Source organism: Pyrgilauda ruficollis, unplaced genomic scaffold, assembly GCF_017590135.1.
Source record: "Pyrgilauda ruficollis isolate IOZ18807 unplaced genomic scaffold, ASM1759013v1 scaffold66, whole genome shotgun sequence".
Lineage (NCBI taxonomy): Eukaryota > Metazoa > Chordata > Aves > Passeriformes > Passeridae > Pyrgilauda > Pyrgilauda ruficollis.
Genome location: NW_024528377.1, coordinates 4270593 through 4298368, shown reverse-complemented (window position 1 = coordinate 4298368; position 27776 = coordinate 4270593). Strand labels below are relative to the sequence as shown.

The window sequence follows — 27776 nt, the reverse complement described above, 5'->3', positions numbered from 1 at the left end:
CATGCTGGAGAACTAGCAGCTCCATATCCCATCATTGGTGAAATGTTTTCCTTAGCAGCAGTTTGAAACAAGCTCTGCATTACACTGCACAGTGTTTGAGGAACAGAGATGGAGAGGAAGATGCTACTGACAAAATCAAAAGAGGTAAACTGTAACTTAATAATACATTTCATCTTACACGTGGGCTGCAAAGCAATGTGAAGAAACTAATTAACTAAGTGTCAATGCACTGCCCTTGGGGAGATCAGTGTTATTCTGTATTCTGCACCCTCAGATTTTTCTTAGACCCTTCTCCTTGGTCACAGCCTGTTTTGACATCTGGCATCAAAGAGAACTGGAACCTGTTTGGTTTTCCAGGGCTGGGGTTGAACGCCCCAAGCCAACCAACTGCTTTGGCTCCAGCCTCCAAAGGAGCTGACTTGACACTTTAGCCAGCCCAAAAACACTGCCTGGCTCAGGGCTTCAGCCCTCCAAGGCAGCCAGAGGTGCTCAGGGGTGATGTGACTAAACCAGGCAGGCAACTTGTGGCAAAAGCTTCACATCAGGAGTGAGCAACTTCAGAAGATCAAAGCACTACTGGGACATGAGCAAGAGAGCCTTTTTCTCCTCAGGGACTATTCATGAGGGCTGTGGCTCTGCATGGAGGGAAATGCCATATTGCAGTGTCCCTGGAAGGCCTGGATGGCTCTTCACAAGGACACAGAACCTGTTCCCCTACTGCACCCCAAGGCCAGAGGCTCACACAAACACAGGGAGCACTAATTAAACATGCCAGAACTGGGGCTGGGCTCTACTGTGTAACAGCCCACAGCAGAACCAAAACTGTCTGAATGATTAATATTTTAAGGATATACAAACTCAAGAGGATATCTCAAACTCAAGCTTGATATGAAAATATTTTTGATAGACTTTTCTTACTTCCCTTCCTTTTTTTTAAAGGGCTTTTATAAAAGTCTGATTGTGAAATCATTGCTGATATCTGCTCTCACTGCCTTGTAGTGAGCGTGGTATAATGAAATGCTGACAATGTTCAGGATAATTCAGAATTCACCCCACTGGGAATACTGATTCAGTATTCATGTCAAGTAAATTTAACACTGATTTCCAATCTCTCTATTGCTGGGAGCAGAGTACAAATTCATAAATTTTAATTTTTATTTTACTTTAGTAAGTGTAATTACCTACAACATTTATAAATTATAGCAGTGTAAGAGAAAGATGCTGGTTTGATCAAAATTCATAACCTGGTCCTATTGGGTATTAATCTTATTTCATATTGATCCTAACCAAGAGAGAGATGATTTCTTTTGCCTGAGAGAGAAGCTACCAGACCCATGGAAAGCTACAGCCCATATTAAACTTGAGTTATTTTTCAAAAGAGACAAACATTAAGACCCCTATAACCTCAGAATGCAATGAGATTTGTGAGGGGGAAAAAAAAAAAAATCTACCTTTTATTCATGGCAACCACCTCTTTCCTGCAGGCTCCGTGAATTTAATTCCTCCCCAGACTGACTGTGGCATCACTGCAGAGTTTACCTCCAAATCAAGAGTGTTTCTGGGCACCCTCAGCCAGCAAGAACCTCTGGGGCTTCCTTGTTTCTCCCAGCAGCTCCTTGTTTGTTATCTGGCACCTTGGCACCACCAGGCACCTGCTCCTGCCTTAGCTGGACTTGTGTCTCCTCTGGATGCCACCAGCAGAATGCCACGGAACACAGATTTCAGTGAGCTCACTGGGGAATGGCAGCAGCCTGACTCCAAAGGTGAGGTGAAGAATAGAGAACAATAAAAACAGAAATATATCTGTTTCAACATGTTTCTCAGGTGGGCAATCAGCACACGCATGGCAGCCCTTCCACAGTTCACCACAAATGGTGCAGTACCCAGAGCAAGCCAGCCCAGGATTCCTTGTTTTTACCAGGTCTAAACTCGTTCTTTGGACCTCATGGACACTGCTGGTTTATCAGCAAATGGTAGTGATCCATTTTCTAGGCTAAAGAGAGCTCCTTTGGTTTGTGGTTTGGGTTTTGTTTGTTTACCCTTGTTAAACAAAGGTTTTGCCCTAAGTCTAGAAGTGAAGTATCCAAACTTTAAAAGGCAGAATTCTTGAACAGGAAAAAATCCAATCTCCCTGTGACCTCACTGCTGGAGGCCAGAGACCCACTCATCTTCCCCAGCCATGCTGTGACCCTCACCAGCAGTAACTACAAAGTGAGGAGCAGATTGGGCTACCTGACACACAGCTTTTATCAAACACCCACCAAACACATCCTTGCCTCCGTCTCTTCATTCTCTTCCTTGATTTTGCAGCCACTGACAACAAAAATAGGTGGCTCATCCTTCAAACTACACTGGCTCAGGACACTGCTGTAGGAATTATGATGTTGCAAGTTATTTCTCAGTTTTATTAGAGGTTCGGTTCATGATTTTGCATAAAGCTTTCACACCCAGATTTTCTGTAATAATTAGGCAGCTGAATATTAGTTACATATCAAAATTATTCTGGGGCTTTAACTGCCTTGTGCCTCAGCTCCCTCTGACATCTGTATCTTTGCTTGAAGACACCTAGAGAGAGATGCAGCCCATGGACCCAGATTACATGTTCCTAGCACCTAGGACATCTTTGCATTATCTCCTCGATCCTTTGTAAAAGTTAGAGCAACCATTAGTAATTTTCAATAGTCATAATGGGTTTAAAATGATAATGGCATGCCCTAATCAAATAAACTCCGCACAGGGGGAATCTTCCAAAGGCTGAGAAGCCAGAATGGGATTTATTTTGTTCTGATGGATTAAAAAAAAAAAATGGTCCCAGCAAAAGAGATAATGAAACCTCTGTCTGCAGAGGGATTAAATTAACTTAATGGACATGCAAACCAAATATGCAGAGATACAATCCTTTCTGAAATGTGGAAAACTGATCATCTTGGAAACTATCCTATCACTTGGAGCACATAACAACTGGCTGAATTGTTGTGGTGCAGAGTGCAGCTGCAGACTTCTTTATGAGGTTTTATTTTGCCTAAAAATCGAGTACAGAAGATTATTATCAATGCAGAACTAAGGCAGTGGAAGACAATAAACATTCAGAGTTTACTTTTTATGGTTTATGATTTGGATCTTAATGCTGTAATGTCAGAAATTAGATTAAATTAGGCGCTGGACAGAAGAGGAAAATGGGTTAAGTATTTAGATAGGCTAAGGGAGCAGTGCAGCATCTCATTTAGCCAGAAGTGAATTACCACAGTCATTAATAATGTATGCCTAAGCATTAACATAATGTTCTGTTATTTACTTGCTCCACTCATTGTGAAAATTACTTTAGAAGTCACCCCTGATTTTCTTCGCTTGTGCAAGCACACATTGTGCTTTGTCATGACTCACATCCTTTCCTCCAAAACCTTTGAATATTTTGTTTTGTAAAACAAGAAACTTGCCACAGTTTGTGTAAAGGAACTTTTGCTTTGCATATAAGCATGTTTATTCAAAAATAAATGAAGCAAGCCTGGAAGGAATTTGAGAGAGAGAAAGAAATCTACAGGTGACGTCAGTAACACATTTGCAAAAACCTTGGGAAATCAGGAAATATTTGTTGGTATCCTTACACCCTAAAAAAACCCACAAACCACCTAAACACTTTAGACTCACCTTTGCATAAAACTATCAAGGGTCATAATTTCTTAGAGAAGAAATAAGATTGGTAATCCACATACCTAAGGTCAGAGGTGATGGGTGTTCTGCCAAGGTGTTTTTGGACCAGTTGAGGAAGAAGCTGAGTACAAGCTCATTCTGAAAGAGAATACAATCACTGTAGGTAATAGAATATCAGATACTGTAGGTAGTATCATCCCCCCCAAGATGCTTGCTGGTCAATTTTAATGCACATATTAGAGTTGGCAATAAAAGGGAGCTTTTCCCTTTTGATCATGAGCTAGGAACCCAGGGAGTGACTTCTGCTGTGGCACTGGGAGGATGATGATGGTGTCCTTCAGCACTCCCAGGGATGCTGCTTTGGTGCCTACCTGACCCCTTTCTGTCAACACACTTCAGAGCTGCGGGGGCCACAGATTTGTGCTCGTGCCCCATCTCCAGCAGCTCGAGATTTGTATTAGCAGCTGCAAGTGCTTTGAGAGAGCAGCCCGTCTGTGAAACACAGGCAGGAGACATCTCCACTCCGAGCTGTGTAGTCAGCAGGAAACTTGCCCTTGGCACGGGACTGACCCCAAGTGCCTGGCCTGGTGTGTGCCTCCCTGAGGCTCAGATATTGTGCAAACCTCCCTCCCACAGCAGCTTAATGGACACTCGTGCTGAAAAGCTCCATACACGGTTAAATCCTACCAGAAACCCACAGGGAGTGGAAAGGCATGATCATATTTCACCCTCCTGTTTAAAAGAGTAATCCACCTTATGTACTGCTGTAACTTTTATTTTTATGTACTGACCTGTGCTGCTCTAGTGAACATATATAACAGGTAGTTACCTTCAGCTGGAGAGAATTAAAACAATAAACCAAATCCCCAGATTTCAGTATTTTGAAAGGTAATAAAAACGTGAATTCTTAAATGGACTCTTATGACTCTGAATCAAAGCTGGACAGTAATTGCATTTTATTAGCTTTCCATAAAGCCATATTTCAGAATGGCCATTCTTTAAGAAGGTTAGAATTGTTACATTCATGCTGATGTTACATGGACTGACACTGTAATGAATGGGTAGGACAAGAGACTTTTCAGACTCCAGCATTAAAATGTCACCATTGTTTTTTTCCAGCCAGTGGAAAATAATGTGTCTCTTATCAGCAAGATGTACTTCAAGTAGTATTTGTGTTCCTTCAATTTGACAAGATGTAGCATAATTTGTGCAAAAAGAAAAGGAACAGGGTAGTGACAAAAGCAGCTCGTGAGGAGTTAACATGTGGTTATAGCAGACAGAGGAACAGATGTGCATTTTCAGTGGAGAGATAAGATTTAGAAATCTGGATTTATTTTCACAGTTGCCTTTCATTTTTCACTCTACTGTCTAGAGTTTTTCCTCCCACACTTATATTTTCTTTAAAAGAAAAATCAAAAAAAAAAAAAAAAAGAAGAAAAGAAGGAAAATCCAACATAATTGTTTTCCTTGAACTGAATGACAGATCCTTAAGTTATTAGCAGTGGACTGCCAATACACCTGTCTGTACTGAGCACGAGTAATTATTTTCCCATCTGATGAAGACAGCTTGCAGGGGAAAGCCCATACACCTGCCACAGCTTCCAGCAGCTTTCAACAGCAGAGTTATTCCCCAGGGGACCTTCACTTGCTCTTTCAGCACAAGTCCCAAGTGTAGGAAATCTCCAGGGTTGAGAGTATATTTTTGGCAGCCCAGCCTTTATTTGACAGCCTGAAAATAAGCAGAGAAACTCAAGTGGTCCTATGACTTCAAAGATCTTGAGAGAAGTAGGCAGGAGGTGGAAATAAAGATACACAAACTGACTTGAAAGAGAAATAAAAAATTCCACATTGAGCAGCATGGTGTTCTTTCTGCTTCCTCTCCACCTACTCTTTCTGCAATAAATGGAAATGCAAGACAAATAATACAAAGCAAGAGGTTTGTAAATAAGAGGTGCAGAGATTCTTTCAGGCAATAATTCAAAAATCTCATTCTAATGGGCAGAAGGCTGAAAGAAAAAAGACATTTGGTTTAAGCACAGGAGTGGAAACGTGCAGAACTTACAGCAGGCACGGGCAGGACAGGCAGGGACCCTGCTGGTGCCACAGCTGAAGGCAAAGCTTTCCTGGCCCATCATACTCAAAAGAAGCCTGAGGGGAAGCAGCAAGGCTGATGCTGGCAGAAGGACTGCACAAACTGAACGAGCAGACCATGTGGCAGGAGCAGAGGCAGCAGGCTGTGCAGGGCAAAGGGCTTCAGGAGCACTGGGGGTGTCTCCTGGCTCTTTGTGCAGAGGAGCATTCTGCACACTGCTATTTAAAATACAGCAATTTCCCCCTGACCTGTGCTAATCTGCCTGCTGCAGCACTCCACCACTTAGATTTCCACCAGAAAATGTCTAAGTGCCTTACTGAGTTCCCCCTTTTTCAGCAGACCTCCAAAAACCACACTGAATTTCCAGGTGATTCCTGAATCTGTGAGACCTCCAGCAGCTGGGCCCCAGTTAATGGGACTGGAGCACAGAGTTAAGCCAAGCTCACTGCTAAACACAAACAGATCTGTCAGAGCTCTGAACACATGTATGAGCTGTTTGAAGGTGCAGAGTCCATTTCTAACCCAGCAGTTTGTGTTACACAGCAGTGACTCTGGGTGGGAATCTCAGAGACCCTGTGATGGTCTTGGCAGGAAGGAAGGCACTGAGGATGACCAAAGCGCTCCCTCACCCTCTTCCCCCCTGGAATTCTTACCTTGAAATCTGCAAATGGAAATTCCCAAAAATATGGATGTTCTCCTATCATTTGTCTAAGCGTTCTTACCTAATAAGACAACAATCTTCAATAGGTAATTCTGATTTTTTGCAGGTCACTCAGCACATGGGCCCAAACATGGCCCATGATCTGTGTGGTCACTCTGGCTAGAGCTCACAGACCTTTTTTCAGCTGTTTAACTCAAAAGGCACAAACTCCACCCTTGCTTGCACTAGGGTAAAACTGAAATAAAATATTTCAGTGCCTTTGGGGGCTGGCACAGCCCTGCACTATTGCAGCATGGTAAAATTTGTCTGCTGCTCTCCATCAGAGACTAACCAGAAAAGCAGTGTGCAGTTTGTGAAACACAGCCAGGTTTCAAGCCAGATTTAATTTCAATAGAAAGAAAAGAAGCCTCCCCTCTGATTCCAGCTTTCTTTTCAGCTGTGCTGGAGTAGATTTGGGGTCAGAGAACACCCATGCTCCTGTTATACTGTCACAGGATGGAGAATCAGCAGGAAAGAAAGCAACCAGAAAAAGCTGACCTTGGTGCAGCTGTTCTAACTTCAGGAAAGGACAGGGGAAGAGAGAGGACTTTGAACCCTCCCCATTTTGGCTCTGCTGGATGCCCTGCCACATGAACAGAGGAGTGGTGGGAGTTCAAGGCACCCCAGAACCTGGGAGCACTTTGTTCCCCACTTTATGTACCCCCATACAGGCATGTGGGAGTTGCAAATCCCAAGGAGCACCAGTGATTAAAACAGAAATGAAATATGGGTAGCTCTTATCAAATTGATTACTTTTACAGTGTAAAACATCATTCACCCTAGAACAATGCTGTGGTCCTGGTTTTTACCTTGTGCTTGAAAATGAGGGAACATAATTTACAATCATTCCCATTTACATCCTCTTTAAAGCCCTTTTACAAAGCCTATAAGTCACTATAAAGCTGTTTATAGAACCCATCCACTGCTGAAACACCATCACCGTTTGCTTACCTGCCTGCACAAGGTTTATCTTCCCCTCCAAAGTCCTCTGTTAATTTGGAAAATCTTTATAGACTCAAACTGCAAAAGAATGTTTTTTTGTTTTTTTTACTGCCTAGCCTATTGTGCACCTGCACTTGCTATTGTGTTTGACACTGGGGCCAAAACCAGACTCAGTTAACGCAGCCTTACCTTGATTTTGTGTCCCCAGGCAGTGCACAACCCTCCTATGACACAGCCATAAAATGAGGAGCCACCAGGGCAGCCCTAATTTATGAGATTTGGGCTGCAGTCACCATCCAGCCCATCACTCAGCTGGAATTCAGTGAAACAGAAAAAATACAACGATGGTCAGCAGCTGTCTTCTGTCACAGACTTGCTGAATGCTTTGAGAACATATATTTTTGTCCTCTTCCATGTCACCAACTCTCAGTTCAGTATTTCTTGGTGCTTCACCTCTTATTGGTGATATCACTTGGTTGTTTAACCATTTAATGGAGCAAAACTCAAAAAAATTCTGAAGATTCTTGAGAATTTTGTCCTACAGATCTAAAAAACTCAGGTATTTCAGTGCATGCAGATGATGAGCCAGCAGTGATGCAGCTGGCCTAAAAGTAAATATTGTTTTGCTGTGATCAGAAATACACTGGTTTGGGACAAATAGAATCAAATTTTTAAAAATAAAATAAAAAGGTGCTGAAACCTGTTTTTTATCCTGCCCTAATTGACTCAGTTTGACAATGAAGGCGCATCAATTTCTGCATGTTAGTGATTGATGTAATGAATACAGCTTGTTCATGAGCACAGTCTGGTGAGGGGTTATTTATAACAGTGCTAACCTGAATTTAAAAAAGGACTCCTATTCTAGGCAATTCTTCAATAAAAGTAACTAAGTGAGGCTTATGCTTAAAGTAAACCACAGCCTTAAAAAAATTGAATAGGGATGGACATGAACATGTTTAAGCATTTAAACTGGTCCAAGAACAAATATTCCATCAACTGAGGTTTCTGCATTTACTGGATCTGGCACTAAAATTCAGAGATAGAGGAAGAAAAAGTTTCTGTTCATTAAAGAAGGGTTTGAAGAAACATTTAATTCCATTTGAGCTGCAGTGCAAATAAGAAGAAAGCTGTTTTCCACCTCTCCTCCTTCGTTCCAACCATTTAGCAGAAAAGGTCAGTGACATTCTGACTTACTCTCAATTATAATAAAATTTTCATAATCAGAACTTAGTGTGGACTAAAAAGCTTGCACTTAAGGCATGACTGAGGAAGGAATTTGGATGTAATCTGATTCTTTCTTCATTTCCAGGATTTATAATTACTTGATTGGTAGAACCAAGCATGTATTGAGTCCTGTGTGGACTGGAATAAATTCTTCAGAGCAGAAAATGGTGCCTAGTGATTTAGGGTAATGTGTTTACAGAGATTACAAGTGTTACAAGGGTATTTTATAATGAAATAAAAGCTCTTCTCCCTGTCTCAGACAATACTCCAGCCCACTCTACAGCCACAATAAATTACATCTACAATGCAGCATAAAGAAATTACTGTAGCAAGAAAGTAAAAGGAATCCTGTTCTACAGGCAACTGATCTTCCTAGATTTCTTCACAAATTTATGAATTAATTATTTATTCCTACATAGTTTTACTATTTTATAGGAATGACAGTTTGATAACTCTTGGGAACTGACACCTCACTAAATGGTTTCAGCCAGGCTCCTTAACATTTTGAGAAAAAGGAAAAATTTGACTGCAAAGTTGTCATAGGCACGGAAAGGGACAAAATAATTGTATTTATTTTTACCAATAAAGCCTCCTAGCTTGGCTTTATGCTCAGACTAAAGCCAAGATGACACCATGGTATTTTTAAAAGAGTCATACCAAACTGAAAAGTAAAAGAGAAGGGAATACAAAGGAAATTACCCACCAACTGCTCTCCTTGTTCTAAGTGGGTCAGAACACATCAGTATTTTCTAAATTTCTCCCATCTCCCAGCAGGAGAAGCATATTGAGGTAAAAATAACAATTCAATGTTTATGGAGTATCAATAACTTTAAAGGTTATCATCCAGAATTGCAGGTTAGCTGCATGGGAGTAAGCAAGATGATTTCCCACATGCAGCAGCACTTTAGGATGGGAACAATCTGCTCATTCCTCTGCTTGTTATCCCTTGGCTTCCAAGTCCAGCACACCAATAGCAGCACAGCCCTCACAGGTACAATCTTCTCCTCGTGGTTCAGCCCTCCAGGCTGTACCAGCCTGGAAAAATTCCTCACTCTCAACAGTTCCTAAAGGTTTCATTTCAAAAGCAGAATCAATACATGGTGATAGTCATAAATACATCTATAAATAAATCTTATTCTTGATTAATATAATGCATTACTAAGCAGGTTTGTGTTTGTGATGCATGTTTTTCTCAGGAAACCTTGTGTTAATTAATGTCATCCCTGGGTGAGGTGCTCAGATGAGCACAGCTTCTTAAAAAAAGCTTTAAATTCTGGATCTAACCAATTAAAACACTTACTTTTAAGCAATGCAGCCAAGTTTTCCATACTGGCACACTTCAGATGATGACACTGACTTCCCAAAATGCTTTTCCTCAAAACCAATCTTATTTGGTGGCTCAGAAGCACAGCAGTGCCTGTTCCTGAGCACATCTGCCCAGAGTTACCTCGAACAGCTCAGCCGTGGTTGTGCTCCAGTGCTGGGAGGATTTCCCCACTCCAGGGCTGTGTGCTGCAGCCCATAAAGGGAGGAGGAAGGACACTGGGGTGTAGCCATATTTTCTGAAAAATCCTTTTGCCAGGATTTTTCTCCTGAGGAGCTGAGGAGCCTCAGGAAAGAAATGTAAAGGATAACTGTCTGCTGCTGTGGAATGCAGCAGGTGCATCTGAGCTTGGTGCATGTTGGTTGTTTCTAATTAATGGCCAATCACAGCCAGCTGGCTTGGACTCTCTGGGAGTCAGGAGCTTTTGTTATTCCTCTCCTGTTCTTTCTAGCCTTCTGATGAGTCCTTTTCTCTCTATTCTTTTAGTATAGTTTTAGTATATAATTTTAATATAATGTATATCATAATATAATAAATCAGCCTTCTGAAACATGGAGTCAAATTCGCATCTCTTCGCTCATCCCGGGAGCCCCCATCGGCTCAAGCACATGGGGTTTTCTGAGGAGCAGTTCAGGCAGCCCATGGAGCAGGAGACACAGCAGAGTTTCTCTGCACTGCTGGGAAATGTTTTATCCCAGGGCTTCCAGCAGCCTAATTTTTCAGGTGTAGATTAGGCTTCTGCACAGCAGCGCTTGGCCCAAATTGAAATTCCCTGTGCCTCCCAGCAGTGCAGAGCACAGCAGAAGACACTGAGCTCTTCATTGCTGGGTCACAGGCTTAGATCAGCTTTCCCTCAGCTGTGACTGAGGGCACGAATGTGAAATAAACCCATGGCCCTAACATGGGGGTCAGAGACGAACCACAGAACCCTCAGGCTTGGAAGGGACCTCTGGAGATCACCCAGTCCAACACTGCTGCCACAGCAGGGTCACCCAGAGCAGGTGACACAGGAATGTGTCCAGGTGGGTTGGGAATATCTCCAGGGACAGAAACTCCATGCCCTCCTGGGCAGCTGTTCCAAGGCTCTGCCACCCTCAGTGTAAAAAAATCCTTCCTCACGTTGAAGTGAAACTTCTTGTGTTTTACTTGCACAGCAATCCACCCAAACTTGAGCAGATTATTTGGCAGGGTCAGTCAAAGGAGCCAAGCACCCAAGTCAGCTGTTCATATCAAAAATCAAATTATGTGTAACTCAGTGAGACAAAAAGATTTTTATCCTCTTTGGAAATCTCAATTTCAACTCAGGGCTCAGAATCTATATTCATATTAATAAGAAAACTTCTGTTTGTTTTGCATATGGACAATTTCCTCTTTAATCTCCATTACAAAGTCACAGCTGGGAAAGTTATATAGTTAGGCAGCAAACTTTTTTTTCCCCTCCTTCAAGATGTTTGAAATTTTGGAGATCAAACATCCTGCCATACCTCTTTTGGCTGTCCCTGCTATGAAACCCAAGCAGCCTCAGTTTGTGCTGTGGCCCTGAGGTGCACAAGGCTTTGTGCTGGCCCAGACAATGAAAAGTCAATGTTTGTTACCATTTTGGCTTTCCATTTTTAAGCAGGAGGAGAACCTCAAACCTCAGAAAACAATAATGAATAAAAAATGAGAAAACACCAGTTTTAATGGACTCAATGCATCATTCTGATGTTATTGAAACATTCTGGGTTAGGTCTTATGTTTGAAAAACTTTCTTCTACCTGCTAAATACATTTTGAAAAGGGTATTTCTGGGCTGGAAGAATGGAACTTTTCATTTAACAACTGTCAAAATCAGACTTTTCAATATTTCAAAGCTTACTTCTTTTTTTAGACGTTACATTTCTCAGAACCTACTCCTTACTGTCAAAAATTCAGTGAATCACTACTTTTCAATGGCAGCAAAGGAAGCAAAGTTTTTTGGTTTTTTTTTTTTTGAAAAATGCCCTGCCAGGTCTAATAAACTATTTCTCAGTCATACTTGTCTTTGTCTTAAGTTTTGATGAATGCTGCAATGGCTCCATCCCAAAATGCATCATTAGAAGATGTGTCACTTATATATTTCTTTTTTCAAAACAGGCAATGGAAAATTTCCTGAATCTTCTGGTAAAATGCTACTAGAAATCATGTGCAAATAAAAGAAATACTGGAAATGCTCACATTAGCCAGTTTCCTGGAGCCACTTAATAGCTGCTTCAGATAGAGGCTCAAATCCTTCACTCTCTTATGTTCAAGATCCGTAAAAGGTAAATGCCATGAGTGGGGAAACCTGCAAAAGAAGAAGATTTATGAGCAGAACTCTTGCACTGTATTTACTGAAAATATTTCCAGCTGTCCTTAACAGAAGAGAGCACAGACTTCCTAAGAGGTTTTGCAGGTAAGGGAAGAAATGCTTACAGGATAAATCACATTACAGTGATTCACTTTCTTCTAATAATTTGCTGGTAAATTGTCTCATACTGAAGCACTTTTTCTCTTTAAATAATTAATTTAAAAGTAAATAAATAAATAAACAAATCCTAAAATACACTTTGCATTTTAAGGTCTTTAAATAGATCTGAATAACTGGCCCTTTATGATCCCAAGAAAACATTGCCTTTTTGCACAACACATCTCTGATCTCAGCCCAGAGTTGACATATCCTTACCACAGAACACTGAGCACCAAAGCCTTACAGCAACAATGTGACATTTGATGAATATATCATTGCTTGCATTTTTACCTCAGCTATTTAGAGTGTAGATAAGGTTTTCAGAGTAGGCCCCTGATGCCATATCTAATTTCAGGTACTACCATAATAAAAATAATCTATGAAAACAAATGATCATCACACTAAAAAAATCAATCCTAGCAAAAGCAATAACAAAAAAAATAGCAAAAGTAATGTTCTTACTGAATTTTTATTAAGATGAATTTAATTTTGGGTTAGCAAATAAATTACACATGCATAGAATGGCCTTGTGTCAATTTTCAAATACTTTGGTGGTTGAAAATGCCAAAACCTCCCATTTTTTTACTTGAATCATCTTTGCATTTTAGAAACAATGCATATTGGATCAGTCAAAAGGTTAGAGTTTTAACAACACACATAATCAATTTGTATTAACCTTGCCCTGACAAAGGGTATTTATCTCCCAGGCTGAAGGAGCATTAGAAAAGCTATCTGTGTTAAATTGCACATAATGGGTTTTGTGATACAGATTGCTAATAGCAGGATTCATAATTAACATTATGCTTGATGTCCTCTAATGTGTGAAGCAGAGAAAGGTAGAAGTTTTCATCTGGGTGTATTTCATGTCCCACCACCACCACTGTAAATAGCTAAGCGTGTCTTGCTTACAAACCTCTCTCTTTTCTGCTGCTGCCAAAGCTAAAACCTGAGGCATCACTGCTATGAGCTTTTCTTATCCAACAGATCTCCACAGGTGTCTGAAGGGTTCAGACAAAGCACCTGTCTAGTTTGTGATACACTTGGCCAGCCTTTAGGAAGGCAGCTGCAAAATCCTTTAGGGAAAAACTCAGCTCTGGTGTGACTTAGCCTGGGATTAAACCAGCAGGATGACATCAGCGTGCTGCATGTATGGATGAACTTCTGACGGTCCCTGCCCCTGGCACTGGAGGATCAGGGCTCAGTTAGGGTAGGAAGAGGTGACTCTTCCCTCACAAAATCCCAGGGGCAGGACACAAAATGAGGAGGGGAAAGTAACACGACCCTGGCTATGACACATGTGAACAGCACAGATAAAAATAGAGCCCAGGTCATCTGGAACACAGAGGCTCCTTTCAAGGGGCAGGAGAGGAGAACAGTTTGGAAGCAGCTTAAAATGAATTGCTCTGTGTAACACAAAGAGAGGGCTCTGGCTGGCAAGTGCAGCCCTCAGAAGATGCATCCAGAGCACAGTGTCCACACAGAGGACAGAGAAGCTGCAGATTGATAGCCCCAGTGACTGCTGGAGTGAAGCACAATGTCAACCTTGTGGTGGCACTGAGCCCTTCTTTTAAAGCCCTTCTTGCCTTTGATGGGTCGTGGCTGTGCTGTCAGTGGCTTTGCCCTTGTGAGTGTGTTAGAAAAGGGGAACTTTCCAACCTGATACTTGGCATCTACTTGAAATGGATCAGAAAAATATAAACTTGCACCATGTGCAAATGTCCTACACAGAACATTGCATTTCCTACTTGTCTGAACATTGTTCTGTGTGTAAGTTATGTCACCTACCTCTTTTGTTGGGTGAAAAGATTGTTGGCACTTTACAAAACAATAATTAACCACAATTAATACCCTCTCAGAAATCAAAAGAGAAGGATGGTGCTAGAGTGCAAGGGCTTGCTTAGGGCAGCTGTGTTTCTAACCTTTAAATGTGGGCTGAATGAATCCATGTCAACAGCAAAATTTCAGATTCTGGGAGCTCTGAGCTTTTGCCATTTGTTTCTTACAATACACTCAGTATTTAGCACTTGTATGAAGCACTCTCACATTTCATTGTTTTCTCCTAATGAGACATGAATATGTACAATTCCACAGAACCATTACAAAGCAGAAACCAAGTCCTTTCTGTTAGCAGTTCCAATTATTCTAGCAATATTAAACATTTGAATTTTTTAATCAGACACTTTTAAACTGATTTTGTGATTACATTGTGGAACAAGGCTTTTTCCTTCCTTTGAAGCATCTGGCATCAGCCAGAGCTGGAGCTTTGTAACACCAGGCAGACTAATGGTCTGATATGGCATGGCAGTTTCAGTAATAACTTCCTATAAAGAAATAATTAGGTTTTTATTATTGGAATAAAATCTGGGACACATGAAAAACCTCAAATTAATGAAGTTCTGTTAGAACACAACACAAAATTTCAATATTAAAAAACGTGCCTATCAAAAAAATCACAACATGAATTGTTTTAACAATATTGGGGAAAGATCCTGCAGTGACAGGATACTGCTGGGACTGAATTATGGCAATAAAGCACTGGAGCTCCTAGAGACAGCCTCAGTATATGCAGATTTACCCTCTGTGAGTTCTGAAGTGCTCTTTAACTGTGAAAATGTTGCAAAGGATTTTATCAGAGGTAGATTTATCTGAAAAATGACTAGTACTATTTTTGAAATCCACTACAGTGTTTCTGAGGTTTATGTCTTTCTGAAGAGAAATGTATTTTCTTTTCAAAGGGCTCTGCTCACCACAGGAAAAATTCATAAACAGGTACTTGTTAAATATTTTGTTTTACAACCCAATAGTTAGCCTGCAAGTATCTCCAAATCAAAACCATGATTCAAGCAATTTCAGTATTTGTTTAGCGAAATTTCAATTCTCACCAGCTGCTGCAAACCAGTTCATGTGAGAAAGCCATAATGAATCAAATTGGAGTCAATAAAATCCCCTCAGGCAGGAGACAGATTCTCTGGAATTAACTAACCTTAAGCCATTTTTTCAGAATGCTTCTCATGAGCTCGGGGGAATATGAAGCTTGGATCTGAAATTTGTGGATTTTAAGTTCAAACCATGTTGTTTGTGGCTATTTACTTCATGTCAAATCCAAAGACCTTTCTTTTTTTCAAGCCTATCCCTTGGATCTCAGCTTGGTTCAAGTAAGCTGCTTGTATTTTAGGCCAGATTTATGGTTTTTTTTGTAGATTGAGCTTGAAGAAGGGCTTGTACCAGGTGAGACAGAAACACAGTCTAAGAGAGGTCAACTTTGTACTACTGGTGGATGCAGCACAAGGTATATGATATATGTAGAAAAAAACCACTTGCATTTCTAAAGCCATGGACAATCATTACACATAAGGCAAAGCTGGTTTATGTAAGACAGAAATAAACCATGGGACTCACTACCCCAGGAAACTGTAAAGACATAACATTCAGAAAATGAAAAGCAGGAATGGACATGCATATGGATAGAAGGTAATATTCAGAATTATTGCAACTAATGACAGCAGATTTTTCAAAGGATTTAAACTAAATTATGTGAGGCACAAAGTATTGGGCTTGGGGGCAGGACAGTACATAAGATTATTGTGTATTTCTCAGCTGGGAAAATGTTGTAAAAATGTTCATCATGGTGCTAGAGTCAGAGATTTCTGTTCTGACCCACTGTGAACGTCCCTACACTGCTTTAACAGATGGATCTTGCCATAAGTCTTGATAAACATCATGAAGTAAAAAACTATTAAAAGTGCTTTTAATTAAGTCAACGCCACTTACCCTTTAATTTCAGGAATAGTTTTGTCAGGCCCAAGCTGTTCCCCTTTTCTCCTCCCATTAAAAAAAGGAACAATAAAATATAAAACTTAGACTGCCACAATGGTCTGTGATTCAGTTTCTTCTGGGGCTGAATAGGAGGCTTGATAGAATATGTCAGTCTGCCTTTGTGTTTCTAAAAATATATCTGCTGTGAATATTCTCACAGATTTATCTGAGCACAGAAGAGAGAACCACTTAACAGCACAATAACATTGACTATTATGCTGCCTTACTCTGGGAGGGCGTGAGATGGGAAGTGCTTCTGGAGATGGCTGTGAAGTTTTGAGAACTGGTGGAATGATTTTTCCACAAAGGTGACCACGTTGCAGGTCTGCACCACCTGGATGAGGTATACCTGTGTTGGGGAAAAAGGAGAGGCAAAGAGAAATGATCAGAGACAAATTAAAAAAAAAGTACAAGAAAATATATAGGGTGATTTCAACAAAGAAAAACCTTCCTTTAATGTAGTGCCAAGTGCCAGAGAATTCAGTTTGTAATTCACAGTCTTTGCTGCACGGGAAGAGAAACTTGCCTGGGTAGCATACAACTCAAACACTGAAAGATCACTGCAGCGTGTGAAAACTAATAGTGCACCATTAAAGCATCATATAACAGCCTCCAATTTCTATTAGGCTTCCTAATTTTGTGCCATGCTTTCCTTCTGGATGCTTTAATTAGCTCTTGATTTATTTTTCACTATAGGGAATGAACTGTTCTCCTTAATGGCTCCCTGCAAATATCTGTCTGCCTGGTGCTTTTGCTCTCTGGTAGCTCACTGCTTATGGCACCACTATTCATCCCATGATGCTTTTAATGGAGCACAAGCACATCTTCTATAAAGGCAGAGTGCATCACTTCTTGAAAGTGTCATTAAAGATCCAGGCAAATGAGGGCAAGCAAAGAAGAAAATACTTACGGGGTCAGGCTTTCTGCTGAATCCCAGAATGGTGGCCCTGGAGATTGACCTCTCTGTGTCCAGCATCATCCATTCCTGGGGGACAGTCTCTGCAGCTGGGGGCTTTGCAGAGCTCCCCACTGACATCTGCACAAGCGTGTGGATCAAGTTGTTGAGTTTAACAGGAAAGCACTCCAAACTTTCCTTTATTTTCCTGAAGAAGGAGCAAACAGAAGAGGTGCTATTTATGATTATTTTTTTTTTTTGCTTCCACTCCTTGACCCCTCTTTTTATGGATCCAAGTCCAAAAAAATCCCAGATTCTAAAGCCTACCTCACATACCCCCACACACCAGTCACTGCTATTTGCACTGCAGCACATCCAGCCCCTGAGCTCTACTGCTCAAAGGAGTGTTCTTCCCACAACCTGCCCCAAGGCTTAGCTTGGAGCAGCTATTCCTCACGAGCTGGACTTCTTTCAGACATCAGGGACAAGCAGAACACTTCCATGTTCTGAGGAGTCCCAGGGTTGAACAGCATGTGCCCATTGTGCTGAGCAGGAGAGGAGGCACTAGTTATGATTATATTTATTTTTGGTTACACTAACCTCACATGGGCTTACACGTGTTTGAACAAGGCTCTTGGATTCAATTTGTGATTTAGCTGAGCATGATGTGTTGTTAAATCCTCTACCTAGCTCTTAAAAGCTCTATCCCTGTGGAACTGCTTAAGATGAATTTAAAAAAAAAAAAAGAGAAATTTTCTCCTGGTATCTCAATCCATCTCATCCCTGTGCAAGGGGAGCCAGAACACTGCTTTGATTGCCTAGAGTTTTGAGATCTTTCATCAGAAAAGACACAATAGATTAAAAAAACCCCTAGATAAACATGAAGATATGTACTGCAAATGTGAGAGTGAACTCGACTTGAGAAATAACACTACAAGATAATCACGGGTCTTTGAAGAGTGAGATGCAGTACTCTTTAGAAAACACTTGCTCTCTTGAATTCAATTGCTAATTGAATTTCAAGACCTATTAACTCCTGATGGTAATTTTTTTTTGTTTTCCTGCTTATTTCTACAGCTCTCTGAAGATAACTTATATCTGTTCTGATGTTATAAAACAACAACCCATTAATTTCAAATTATACGGCAGCAAACCCTCTACCAAACTGTCAGGGGGTTGCTGTGTTTTCTTTTTCTTCTTTTTTTTTTTTTTTTTTTTTGTGTCTCCCAGTTTTGGGTTATCTCTAACAAGGTTACAAGGGCTGACAACATCCTTAACCACCTTCATCATGTCTTGTTCAAAGCGGAGCAAACGCTCCACCTGTCATTTCAGATTAGGTTTTTATTCATGGGTTTCTGTGAGTGGGTTGGAATGCGTAGTGCAATCATTTGAAATCAAGCCCATTCATTGCATTAGCCTAATTTCCATGATCTCACATGCTCTGGCTAAAGTCTGCAGCTTCACAGAAGATGAAACCAAACCAGAAAGAATAAGGAATATTCTACCTACAGGCATCTCCCCAGCTCACCCCCCTGAAATTCAGATTTTATTCAAAATAGAGTGAATTTATCATACACTAATTAGGCATAGTAAACTGAGGAAAGATGTATATGTTCTTCTTAATGTAATACAAGGAAAGGTACCTCAGAACTGATTTGCTTAATTATCTTAATTATTAGTTACTTTCTTCAGAAACAGACACAAACTATTTAATAAATTAAACAAATTAACATTCTGATGGAAAACAAGAAAACAAATCCCATTTCAAAATATTAGTACAGAATCAATTCAGTGATGATTAACCAGGCTGCATCAGGGGTGAACTCTTCCTTTTCAACTCCTATGTGTTTAATTTAATGTGCAGTTTAAACACTTCCTAAATCACTGAGACATTAGGTTATAGAGTCTGTAACTGGCCATATTATGGCACAGCAGTTAGGGAATTTGCCACATTAGCAAAAGAGGCACAATAACTTTGCAGCTAAACACACTGCATTTTAATTTACATAAAGCAGACCTCAGCTTGTAAATTACTACTAATTCAGACATCATCACTACATATCACACTACCACTATTCCTTCCATGGGGCCATTAGGCTTCTAAAATACTTTTAAAACCCAGATTGCTAATCACATACTTTAGATCTAAAACAGAGCCTTGTGTTGTCATCGTTGCGGATTTTTCCTGTGAGTTATTTGAAATGATTACATCTAAAATCAAATAAGAACAGAAGTATGAGTTGTTTTCTCATCCTCCCTGTTTTGCCTGCATGCAGTCCTCTTTGCAAGGATGGAAAACATTAAGCAAACCTTATTACATGTAATCAACTAAGAATTCAAGGCCTCTTTGCTATTCTGTGTCTCCCCAGCAAGGTGGAACAACTCTGCTTGTGGCTCTCTGCATTTTCTTGCAAGGGCAAATTGGCTTGAGGAAACCCTTTTTCCCCAAAAGCTGGTTCCTAACTAAATATGGAGCAATGGGGTATATCAAACCCACGTGTCTTATCTTTTTGAGATTCTGCAGTTTATTTTTGGCCTGGATCAGTTCAGTGACCCAGTTTATCACATTGCGGTACCCGATTCCCCTTTCTGCTGGCATTTTTAAAGTTCATCCCGAGGACCAGTGGTGGAAGTTTCTCCTTGAACTCTCCCAGATCCCCATACACCTCCTTTTCTCTAGCCACATTAAGCTTAGCAATAGCTGAAAGCAGTAAGGTCATGGGTATTCTCTGTAAAAATCCTCCTCTTGCTCCCTGGCCATTACCACCTTTGCCTGCGCCCAAAGCTCTGCCTTCACAAAGATGACAAAAAGTTTCTTATTTATTTGAGAGCTCTGGTAGCCCAGGCTGCATAGGAAATTAGTGCCTGATGCTCTAGGGATTGCTAAACAAAGTGAACAGTACAAAGGGTATTAAAAGCCCAGGTTAATCACAAGAAAACTGGAAACAGTCATTAACTAGAGTAATATTAGCAGAGAATCCAAATGTTGTCAACAGAGTTTTTAGGGAGAAAAATGCTATTTTCCACATGACAATAACTGCTTGCCATGCAGATTGGTGTCTGACCTACTTCTCAGAAAAGAAAGTTAAAAATCTGGGATTATTGGAAAGTAATGACTTTCTGCTTTCCACCTGCTGAACTGACTTTGAATTTCAGATTTGGCTTCTTTCTTTCTACAGAGCTGTCAAATTACAGTATCAGGTAAAACATGAACAGACTGGCTGGCTGCTTGTGTAAAAGGGGATGGATGAAAAGTTTGGCTGATATTTTCACAAGTGACTAGTGGTAGTTTGCCACTTTAGTTTTAGGAAGCAGACATTCCTTATGGGACAGGTATTCTGAGGGCTGGTGCTCAGATTTTTCAGGACACACCAGCCTTTATACACAGCACATACAACCATCATTACTGCTTAGTTATTAAGATTTTAGCCTTGGTGGATATTTCTTTCTCTTTCTTGATGGTATCCTGCTTCTCATTTCCATCTAGGCCTGAAAATCATTTAGAGTATAGTGAGCAAAACTTATTTTCATGGGATTCTCAGATGTTAATGAATGGTGTTTCATCTATATTCTACATTTCCATCCATGAATTTACGAAGCTCCATTTCAAAACAAGTTGAATACTATGCTCCCATATTAATAGAGTTTTCCAGAATATTACTGCTTTCAGCAACAGACCTTTTATAGTACAAATCCCTCAAAAAACATAAATTCAAGGAGGAAGTCTGCCTCCTGTTCCTTTGGGGCACATACACCACAATCTTTACAAACTACCTGAACGTCACTGAAGTAAAGTTTAGTGCTGTAGTTTGGTCCATTCCCTTTCAGATGCCACCAACTTTCACTGTGTTTTGACTTTTTGAGAAATTTCTTGCTGAAATAACCTCAGCTACCTGAGAAACAGAGCTGACTGACAAGTTTGAGAACAGCACCATGTTTTGAAAGGAGTTACTGTGGATCGTCCAGCTTGAAGCTGCTGGCATTTGTGGCTTGGAGTGGATATGCTTGACCTGAGCAGCGACAGGTACCTAAAAAATGAGTCCATTAATAAATAAACAAAGCAGCTGGCCCAAGCAGCACCCCTCTCCATCAGGCTGCTGAAGATATGCACTGTGCTTCCCTGGTAATTGTCAGATCCACCCTGCATCTCTTATTCATGGGTTTCTGTGACTGGGTCAGATTGCACACTGCAATCAATTGAAATCAACTCCATTCATTGCATTAGGCTAACTTTATGCTCTTAAAACCAATTTTAAATACACATCCCTGTGCAGGCACATTAAAAATGTCAGGCAGCCTGCCACACCATGCTGACATTTGAAGACATCTGCAGAAAACCATAGAGGAAATTTATATCCAGAGGTAAGATGGGTTTCCAGCTTCTGATAAAACTGTGCTGTCAGGGGAAGAGGAAAGGAGGGAGGGGTAAGGATCAAATCGAGTTTCAAGGATCAAACTGAGTTCAGGGCAGATGCTGGAGAGACAACGATGTTTCACTTGGCAGTAGGTGCACAGGACTGCCAAGGAAACACAGAAACTCTTGTTTAACTCTCAATTGGTGCATTGTTTATCCACCAAGTGAGGGTGTGACCTTGCAGAGGGCGGCGAGGCTGGACGCTGCTGCTCATCGGCTCGTAACAGGGGACTGACCCCATGTGGGGAGAGCTGCACACAAATGACACCACAGCCTCTTGCACACGACTTAAATCAAGAACGAGACCAAAGGAATTCAGTAAAGCACAGAAAGAGTGTTTTAGGAGCCTGAATGGGGTCAGTACATTACAGTGCAAACCCCGACACAGCTGCTCTGCTGGCCAAAGAGGTGACGGCAAAGAACAAATCAACATCGTTCTGCCAGGAGCTCTTGTGGCATCATCCATCATTTCATGCTGTTTCTAAACAACACTAGGGCCAGTGTCAGTGTTATTGCTAAACCAAACTCAGACAATTGCTGAAAGCAGCCCATTTCTACAGAAATACAGAGGAATACTGTTCTCCTGTTTTCGCTAGAAGAAGATTGGGATTTTCTGTAGACATGTTATAGGATTGAATCTGAAAGATTACATTGACTACCTTGTACTTAAAACAAGAAACACCTTTCTGTTGGCAACGTTTAACATTCCAACTCTCCCTGTCTAGAAAAGAGCTTTAAAAGACAATGAAGTGTTTTTGGAAGCAATTATAGAGAAAAAGTAGCTACAAATTGCAAGGGATTTGAGAACTACTAGAAGTTGTGCTAATAATCAGAACTTCCAATTTCCTTGTCTTTCTAAGGGCAGTTTGAAAAATAGATACAGGAATAAACCAGAGATTGACCATGAAAAGTATGTAACTGGACTTTTTATCCTCTCAATATTTTGTGTAAGAAGGAGATAAGGAATAAAGATGTTGTAGGTAACACAAAGCTCACAAAAATCTCAGTATATTTATATTCCTAAAGCCAGGTTGGAAAATGTTTTTACAGAGGGGCAGTCTCTGCATGGATCTAGGTATCAGGCAATCCCAAAGTCTTTATTTTGAAAAATGCCTGGATACAATTTCCAGAAGTTAAAATCCTGCTAGACATGAGGCCTGATATTATCCCCATGTTCAAAGATGTTGAAATGTTAATACATTTTTTGAATTTATAGAAATAATGTTCAAATGAATAGAAAGTAGAATAAAGAAAAAAAGAATGAGAAACAAGATCCATGGAAATTAATGAACTAATGTAAAGAGATTTTCTTCTTGCAAATGAGCATATATAATAGAAACATATCCAAGGAATATTAATGAATAAAATATGCACTCAAGCAAAATCTGTCTTTTCTACGTGATGCAATGATGGACAATAACAAAGCTTCAGCGTCTTGAAGGAAATTGGAACAATAGCTCTGGAGTTCACAGGATGCATTTTAGGAGAAAATGCAGTTTCAAATAAGAACAGAGCCCACAGCACAGCTAATTTGTTGGAATTGAGTGGAATTTCCTTAACACCATCCCTAACAAGAAATCTCAGGGGAAGAAGGACATTCTGGCTTCTGAGCCCTACCTATAGTATCTGAGAGCTGAACAGGATTTCCTAAGCCTAACACAAACCTCTACCAGGCAACAAAGCACACCAACTCTCCCAAAATCCATATTCTTTTTTAAAATGTTAGTATGGAATAAGATTCACTTCAAGGCTCAGTTTCACACTATCAGTATGGGTCTGGTCCAGACTTGTTCCTTTCTGAAATGATTCTGAAAATGTTCTTTTCTCATGTCACTTTATGGCCTTACTCCACATGCTTTGGCTGAGGAAGACTGCACTGAATTCCCACCCTGAAGTCCTTAACCCCAAAAAAAGAAGCGTGTGGAGATCCAGCTCTGCCCTGATCCCAGCCTTCATCCTGACTCTTCCTTAAGCAAGGCTGCAGTGATGCCAACCCCAGCCATAACTGACCCAGCTGGAAGCTGATCCTTTCCATCTCCAGAGGGGCACCAGCTCTGAGCTTTGCATGCCACTGATGCCATTTCCACTCTGAACACTCTGATTTTCCTGCTTGTTTTGTGTATCCCAGCCCCTTTTCACTAACAAAACAAACTGGGTATTTTACCCACAAGAGACAGACACCACCACCTGAACTAGCTGACAGAATCAAGACTTCTACAGTTTAATTAGAAACTGAATGTTTCCTATTTGAAGTGGAAATTTAAGCCTGTAATTTGGGAATAGATGAAATTTTAAAGGAAAGGATAAGGTAGGAGTTGATGGTAAATGTGAAGCTGTAATTAAATTTTAAAATATAACAATCTTGCTAAGGGGCAGGAGCGAAAGCATATGAAAAAAGCAAGTGCTACAGGAAAAGGAACTTAGTGCTATGCAGTGTGTAAAGTCATGGAACAATAGTTTTGTTTGACAAGTTCTTGGTGCAGAGTCCTGACCTGAAAGATCAGGACTGAGGGTCTTGGACTGACTCTATGCACACCAGCTGCAACTCCTCCTCATTAACCCCCAGCTATTATCATGAAAAGGTGAGAGGTTTCATTATCCTAACACAAGTGAAGCTTTAAACACATCTATATTCACACACAAGGCTTTTTTGTGATTGATCTGTGCATTGTTTAAAAGCAAGAACCAGCACTGATGTGCAGATGGAGAAATGATGGCTAGCAGGGGGAAAGCAACTTCTCTGAGGCAACACAGAAGGTCAAAGGAGGAAGAGAGAAAGGAGTAAAATGCAGAAATTGAAGGCTCTCATTGAGACTATTAACAGGTGGAACTTCTTTAAGCAGTCTAAATCCACGTGCATGTAGCTGCTGCATTTAAAAACAGAGAAAACACTAGATACAAATCAGGATGGTTTCACCATGAAAGCCTGAGAAATCTCCAGGCACTGAGTAAGTGACTTGTTACAAGTGCACCACAAATGCATAGCTGTTTCTTCCAGAAATTTGAGGAAATTGGCTACAACATGCATAAGGAATGACTTTTTAAAAGCAAACATGTGAAGACAAATTGCCCTTTTCTGCAATTTCCCTGATTAAGCTTCTTAACATAGAAGAAAAATTGCTCCATGCCTGAAGAAGACAAGGTTCCTGGGAAATATTCTGGTTTTACCTTGTAAAGTAGCTTGTAGCCTGGAGATCTGAGTCCTGAGGACGGAGGTTATCATACACATATTTCAGATCCTGGGTGCTGTTCAGCTCAGGCAATCCTGCATGCAGCATCTAAATGTAAATAATATTAGATCATTAGTCCACTATTCTATTGAAAAGAAATTCAAATGAAACAGGCCTAAGTGAGAGAAGGAAGGTTTTACACCAAAACAGTCTTGTAAAGCAGTTTTGCTGATCTGAAAGGTGGTTCTGAAGCTAGAACAATGCCTGGAATAATAAAATGAATGTACTGCATTGTAAACCTTCACACTGAGGCACCTGGAGGAGGCGTGGGTCAGAATCAACGATCCATTGCAGTTATTTATTTTCTCTTCTGACACCATAACCTCAAGGTGTGCATGGCTAAGCCTCCTTCAGATCCTTCTAATGGAGATAAAGGGAAGGTGACCAAATTCAGCCACCTGAACAACAGTAACCACATTTCTGTGGTTACCTTAGCCCTAATTCAATTTAGCACAACATCACCCTCTCATTTGTAACTCCTGGTTCCACCAGCACTGCTCTGGGCTCCTCCTGCAACGGGATCACAGATTCACTCCCTTTACAGTCAGAAGAGTGATGCCTCAGGTCTAGCTTTTATATTTTTCAGATTCTGTGCTGCTTTAGTGTGTGGGTCTGAGCTTCATATTATGGGATGGTGAGCTCTGTGCACAGAGCAGGGAGACAAAACAATTCCTGCTCCAGCTGGGCACCAAGGACAAATGATCCAAATCTCAGCCCAGGAGCACAAACCCTGTGGGCTGCAGAGAGAAAAACAAGCAGGATGGGAGTGCAGGGGCTGAGCTGGAATTGGACACTGAACTGCAATGTGCACATGGAGCAGAGCTGATCCCAGGGAGAGACCCTGTTACCAGCTGTCCATTTTGTGGCCAGTTTAGGTTATGCTGTCCAAGGTAGATCTCTTTGAGGCCTCTTAATAAATCCCTACTATTCTTTAGCTCTGTCTAGTCTCTGTTCTAGGTCAGCCTTCCCAAGGCATCAGGAGGAGAAGAGCTTCTTCAGACCCATTCATGGCAGGAGCCCTGAGTGGGCAGTGAGAGCTGCCCTCTGGAGCAGGTATCATTCTCCATGGATGAGGGACAGAGCTGTTCTAGTTAGTCAGCCAGATTAAATTCAAAACCCAAATAATACCAACATTCCCCTTGTAAAGTAAAAACTTGAGGAGATTAGACAGCTCAGTGTGTCCAATTGCTCATGCAGCTCTCTCCAGGCATTTACAAATGTCAACAACAACAATAAAATTTACTCCCTTCAAAACCTACTGATTTTTCTCTGCAATCACAGCAAGTTGGGAGTGATGTTTTTTTTTGTGTGTAATGCAGAAAAACATCACTCCTTTAGATTGCTCAGATGGAAATGTATCTGAATTTGCAGCCACTATTGTGTATTTTCCACTGATATTTATGTCTAGCTCAGACAGAAAGACCCACTGAGTTTTTTTAAGTAAGAGCAAAGAAAAAAGGAAGAATTGATTTTATTTTAAGGTTATTCCTTCAAACATTCTCAATATTTGTACATTTTCTTTTTGGCATTATGAGGAAAATCTTCCACAACCCATTCCAAGCTACCACTGGACAGTTAGATTGCTGTCTTCACAGAGTTTTGACTGGCAAGGAACAGAGAGACAGAAAGCTCAATGAGGTGAATTAAAGTGGATTGACAGCAGGGACAATAACAATATTCAGCACTGAAGGACACATAGTGCTATTTATCAATATACCTTTAACTCATTTATAAAAGATGAGAACAACTTCTGCCCCTTTTGGATTAAAAAAAAAATAAAATTGCTGCATATTGTTGCAAATTAAGTTCCTTGCCCTTCATCAGAAAAGGGAGTGATAAAGTCCCTTTTAATAACTTTCTATATGAAAAAATCTTTATTACAGTAATGGAGTTTGCATTTCTTTAAAGTAGTCAGAAGGTGTTTGTGTCCTGCCATTGCCCTCTTTGTAAGAGTTCACATCAAATCTTTAATGAGAGCAAAGCTGATGAACTACAGGCACTTACACAGCTGAACTCTGTCAGCAGACTCTTGGGTCTCCCACAGATGTTTCTGCTTTTGAAAGTGATGGAAACTTCATGGATTATTTCTTAGTCCCAGTAGCAAACGTCAGTACAGCTTTAGAAACATGCTGCTCACCACCAAGAAATAACATTTATTCCCAAACTGGGCCAAAAATTCCTTAATTTGTTCATAATTATATTTGCTCTAAACCACTAATTGTCACTGATCACCCAGGGTACAGTTTACTATTCTGTACATTCAGTGTGATGTACTGTTTTTTAGTCTTCTTTTAATTTTTTAAACTATGTTTTACAAATAGCATCTGGGAAAACAGAATGTGGGAATAGAATTAAAGATTAATGATGCAGGTTTCCAAACAGGGAGAGAAATCTTAGACTTTCACTGATACAAAGAAGCAGTGATTAGTTTATCATACTCCTTCATGATGACATCTGAAATTCTGTATGGAAATGAATTCTAAGTGGAACTTCACAGTCTATTTCTTTTTTTCCAGAAATGACCCATGGAACTGAAACATTTTGATTTTTACAGTTTCTGACCAACACCCCACTTCAAGTGCAGAAACAGGCCCACCTTTCCAAATATTACTGGCAAAATCGAGGTGCTCTCAAACTGGTCTTGTTTGTTTGACTCCTTTTGCTATGAAGAGCTCGTGGATGGGGTGTGAGTGTGCTGCCAGCTATTTTTCAATTATGAAGTGCAACACAACTGAGCTGCAGCCCACTGACAAATTTTAAGACACATCTAGATGCTGACTTTTTGCTCAGCTCTTTTACCTCTGCTACAAGATCAGCAAAAACAAATGATGCAGCACGTCCTGAATACAGACAAACCTGAGCTTTGGCCAGGCAGAGAGAGTTATTTCAGAGCTGCTGCTTAGAGCATTTTCCTAACAGGCTCTCTTATCCCAGCGTAATCTGGCATCATCATCTCTGCCACTTGCAGAAAGAGGGACAAGGAGATGGGCAGGAGATGGGGCTTTGTTTGCACCACAAAGCT

At 40.6% G+C, this 27776-nt stretch overlaps 1 protein-coding gene across 1 annotated transcript in view; it reads right to left on the bottom strand.

Annotated features, from left to right (window-relative positions):
• Nucleotides 1–27776, bottom strand: part of PIK3C2G (phosphatidylinositol-4-phosphate 3-kinase catalytic subunit type 2 gamma) — a 189104-nt gene that overhangs the window by 26119 nt on the left and 135209 nt on the right. Inside the window, exons 26-31 of the mRNA XM_041484453.1 lie at nucleotides 24693–24802; nucleotides 17126–17318; nucleotides 16443–16564; nucleotides 16171–16218; nucleotides 12129–12237; nucleotides 3714–3789 (exon numbers count right to left, since the gene is read on the bottom strand). Coding sequence (XP_041340387.1) covers nucleotides 3714–3789; nucleotides 12129–12237; nucleotides 16171–16218; nucleotides 16443–16564; nucleotides 17126–17318; nucleotides 24693–24802 — 658 coding nt within the window. The remainder of the gene's footprint in view (nucleotides 1–3713; nucleotides 3790–12128; nucleotides 12238–16170; nucleotides 16219–16442; nucleotides 16565–17125; nucleotides 17319–24692; nucleotides 24803–27776) is intronic.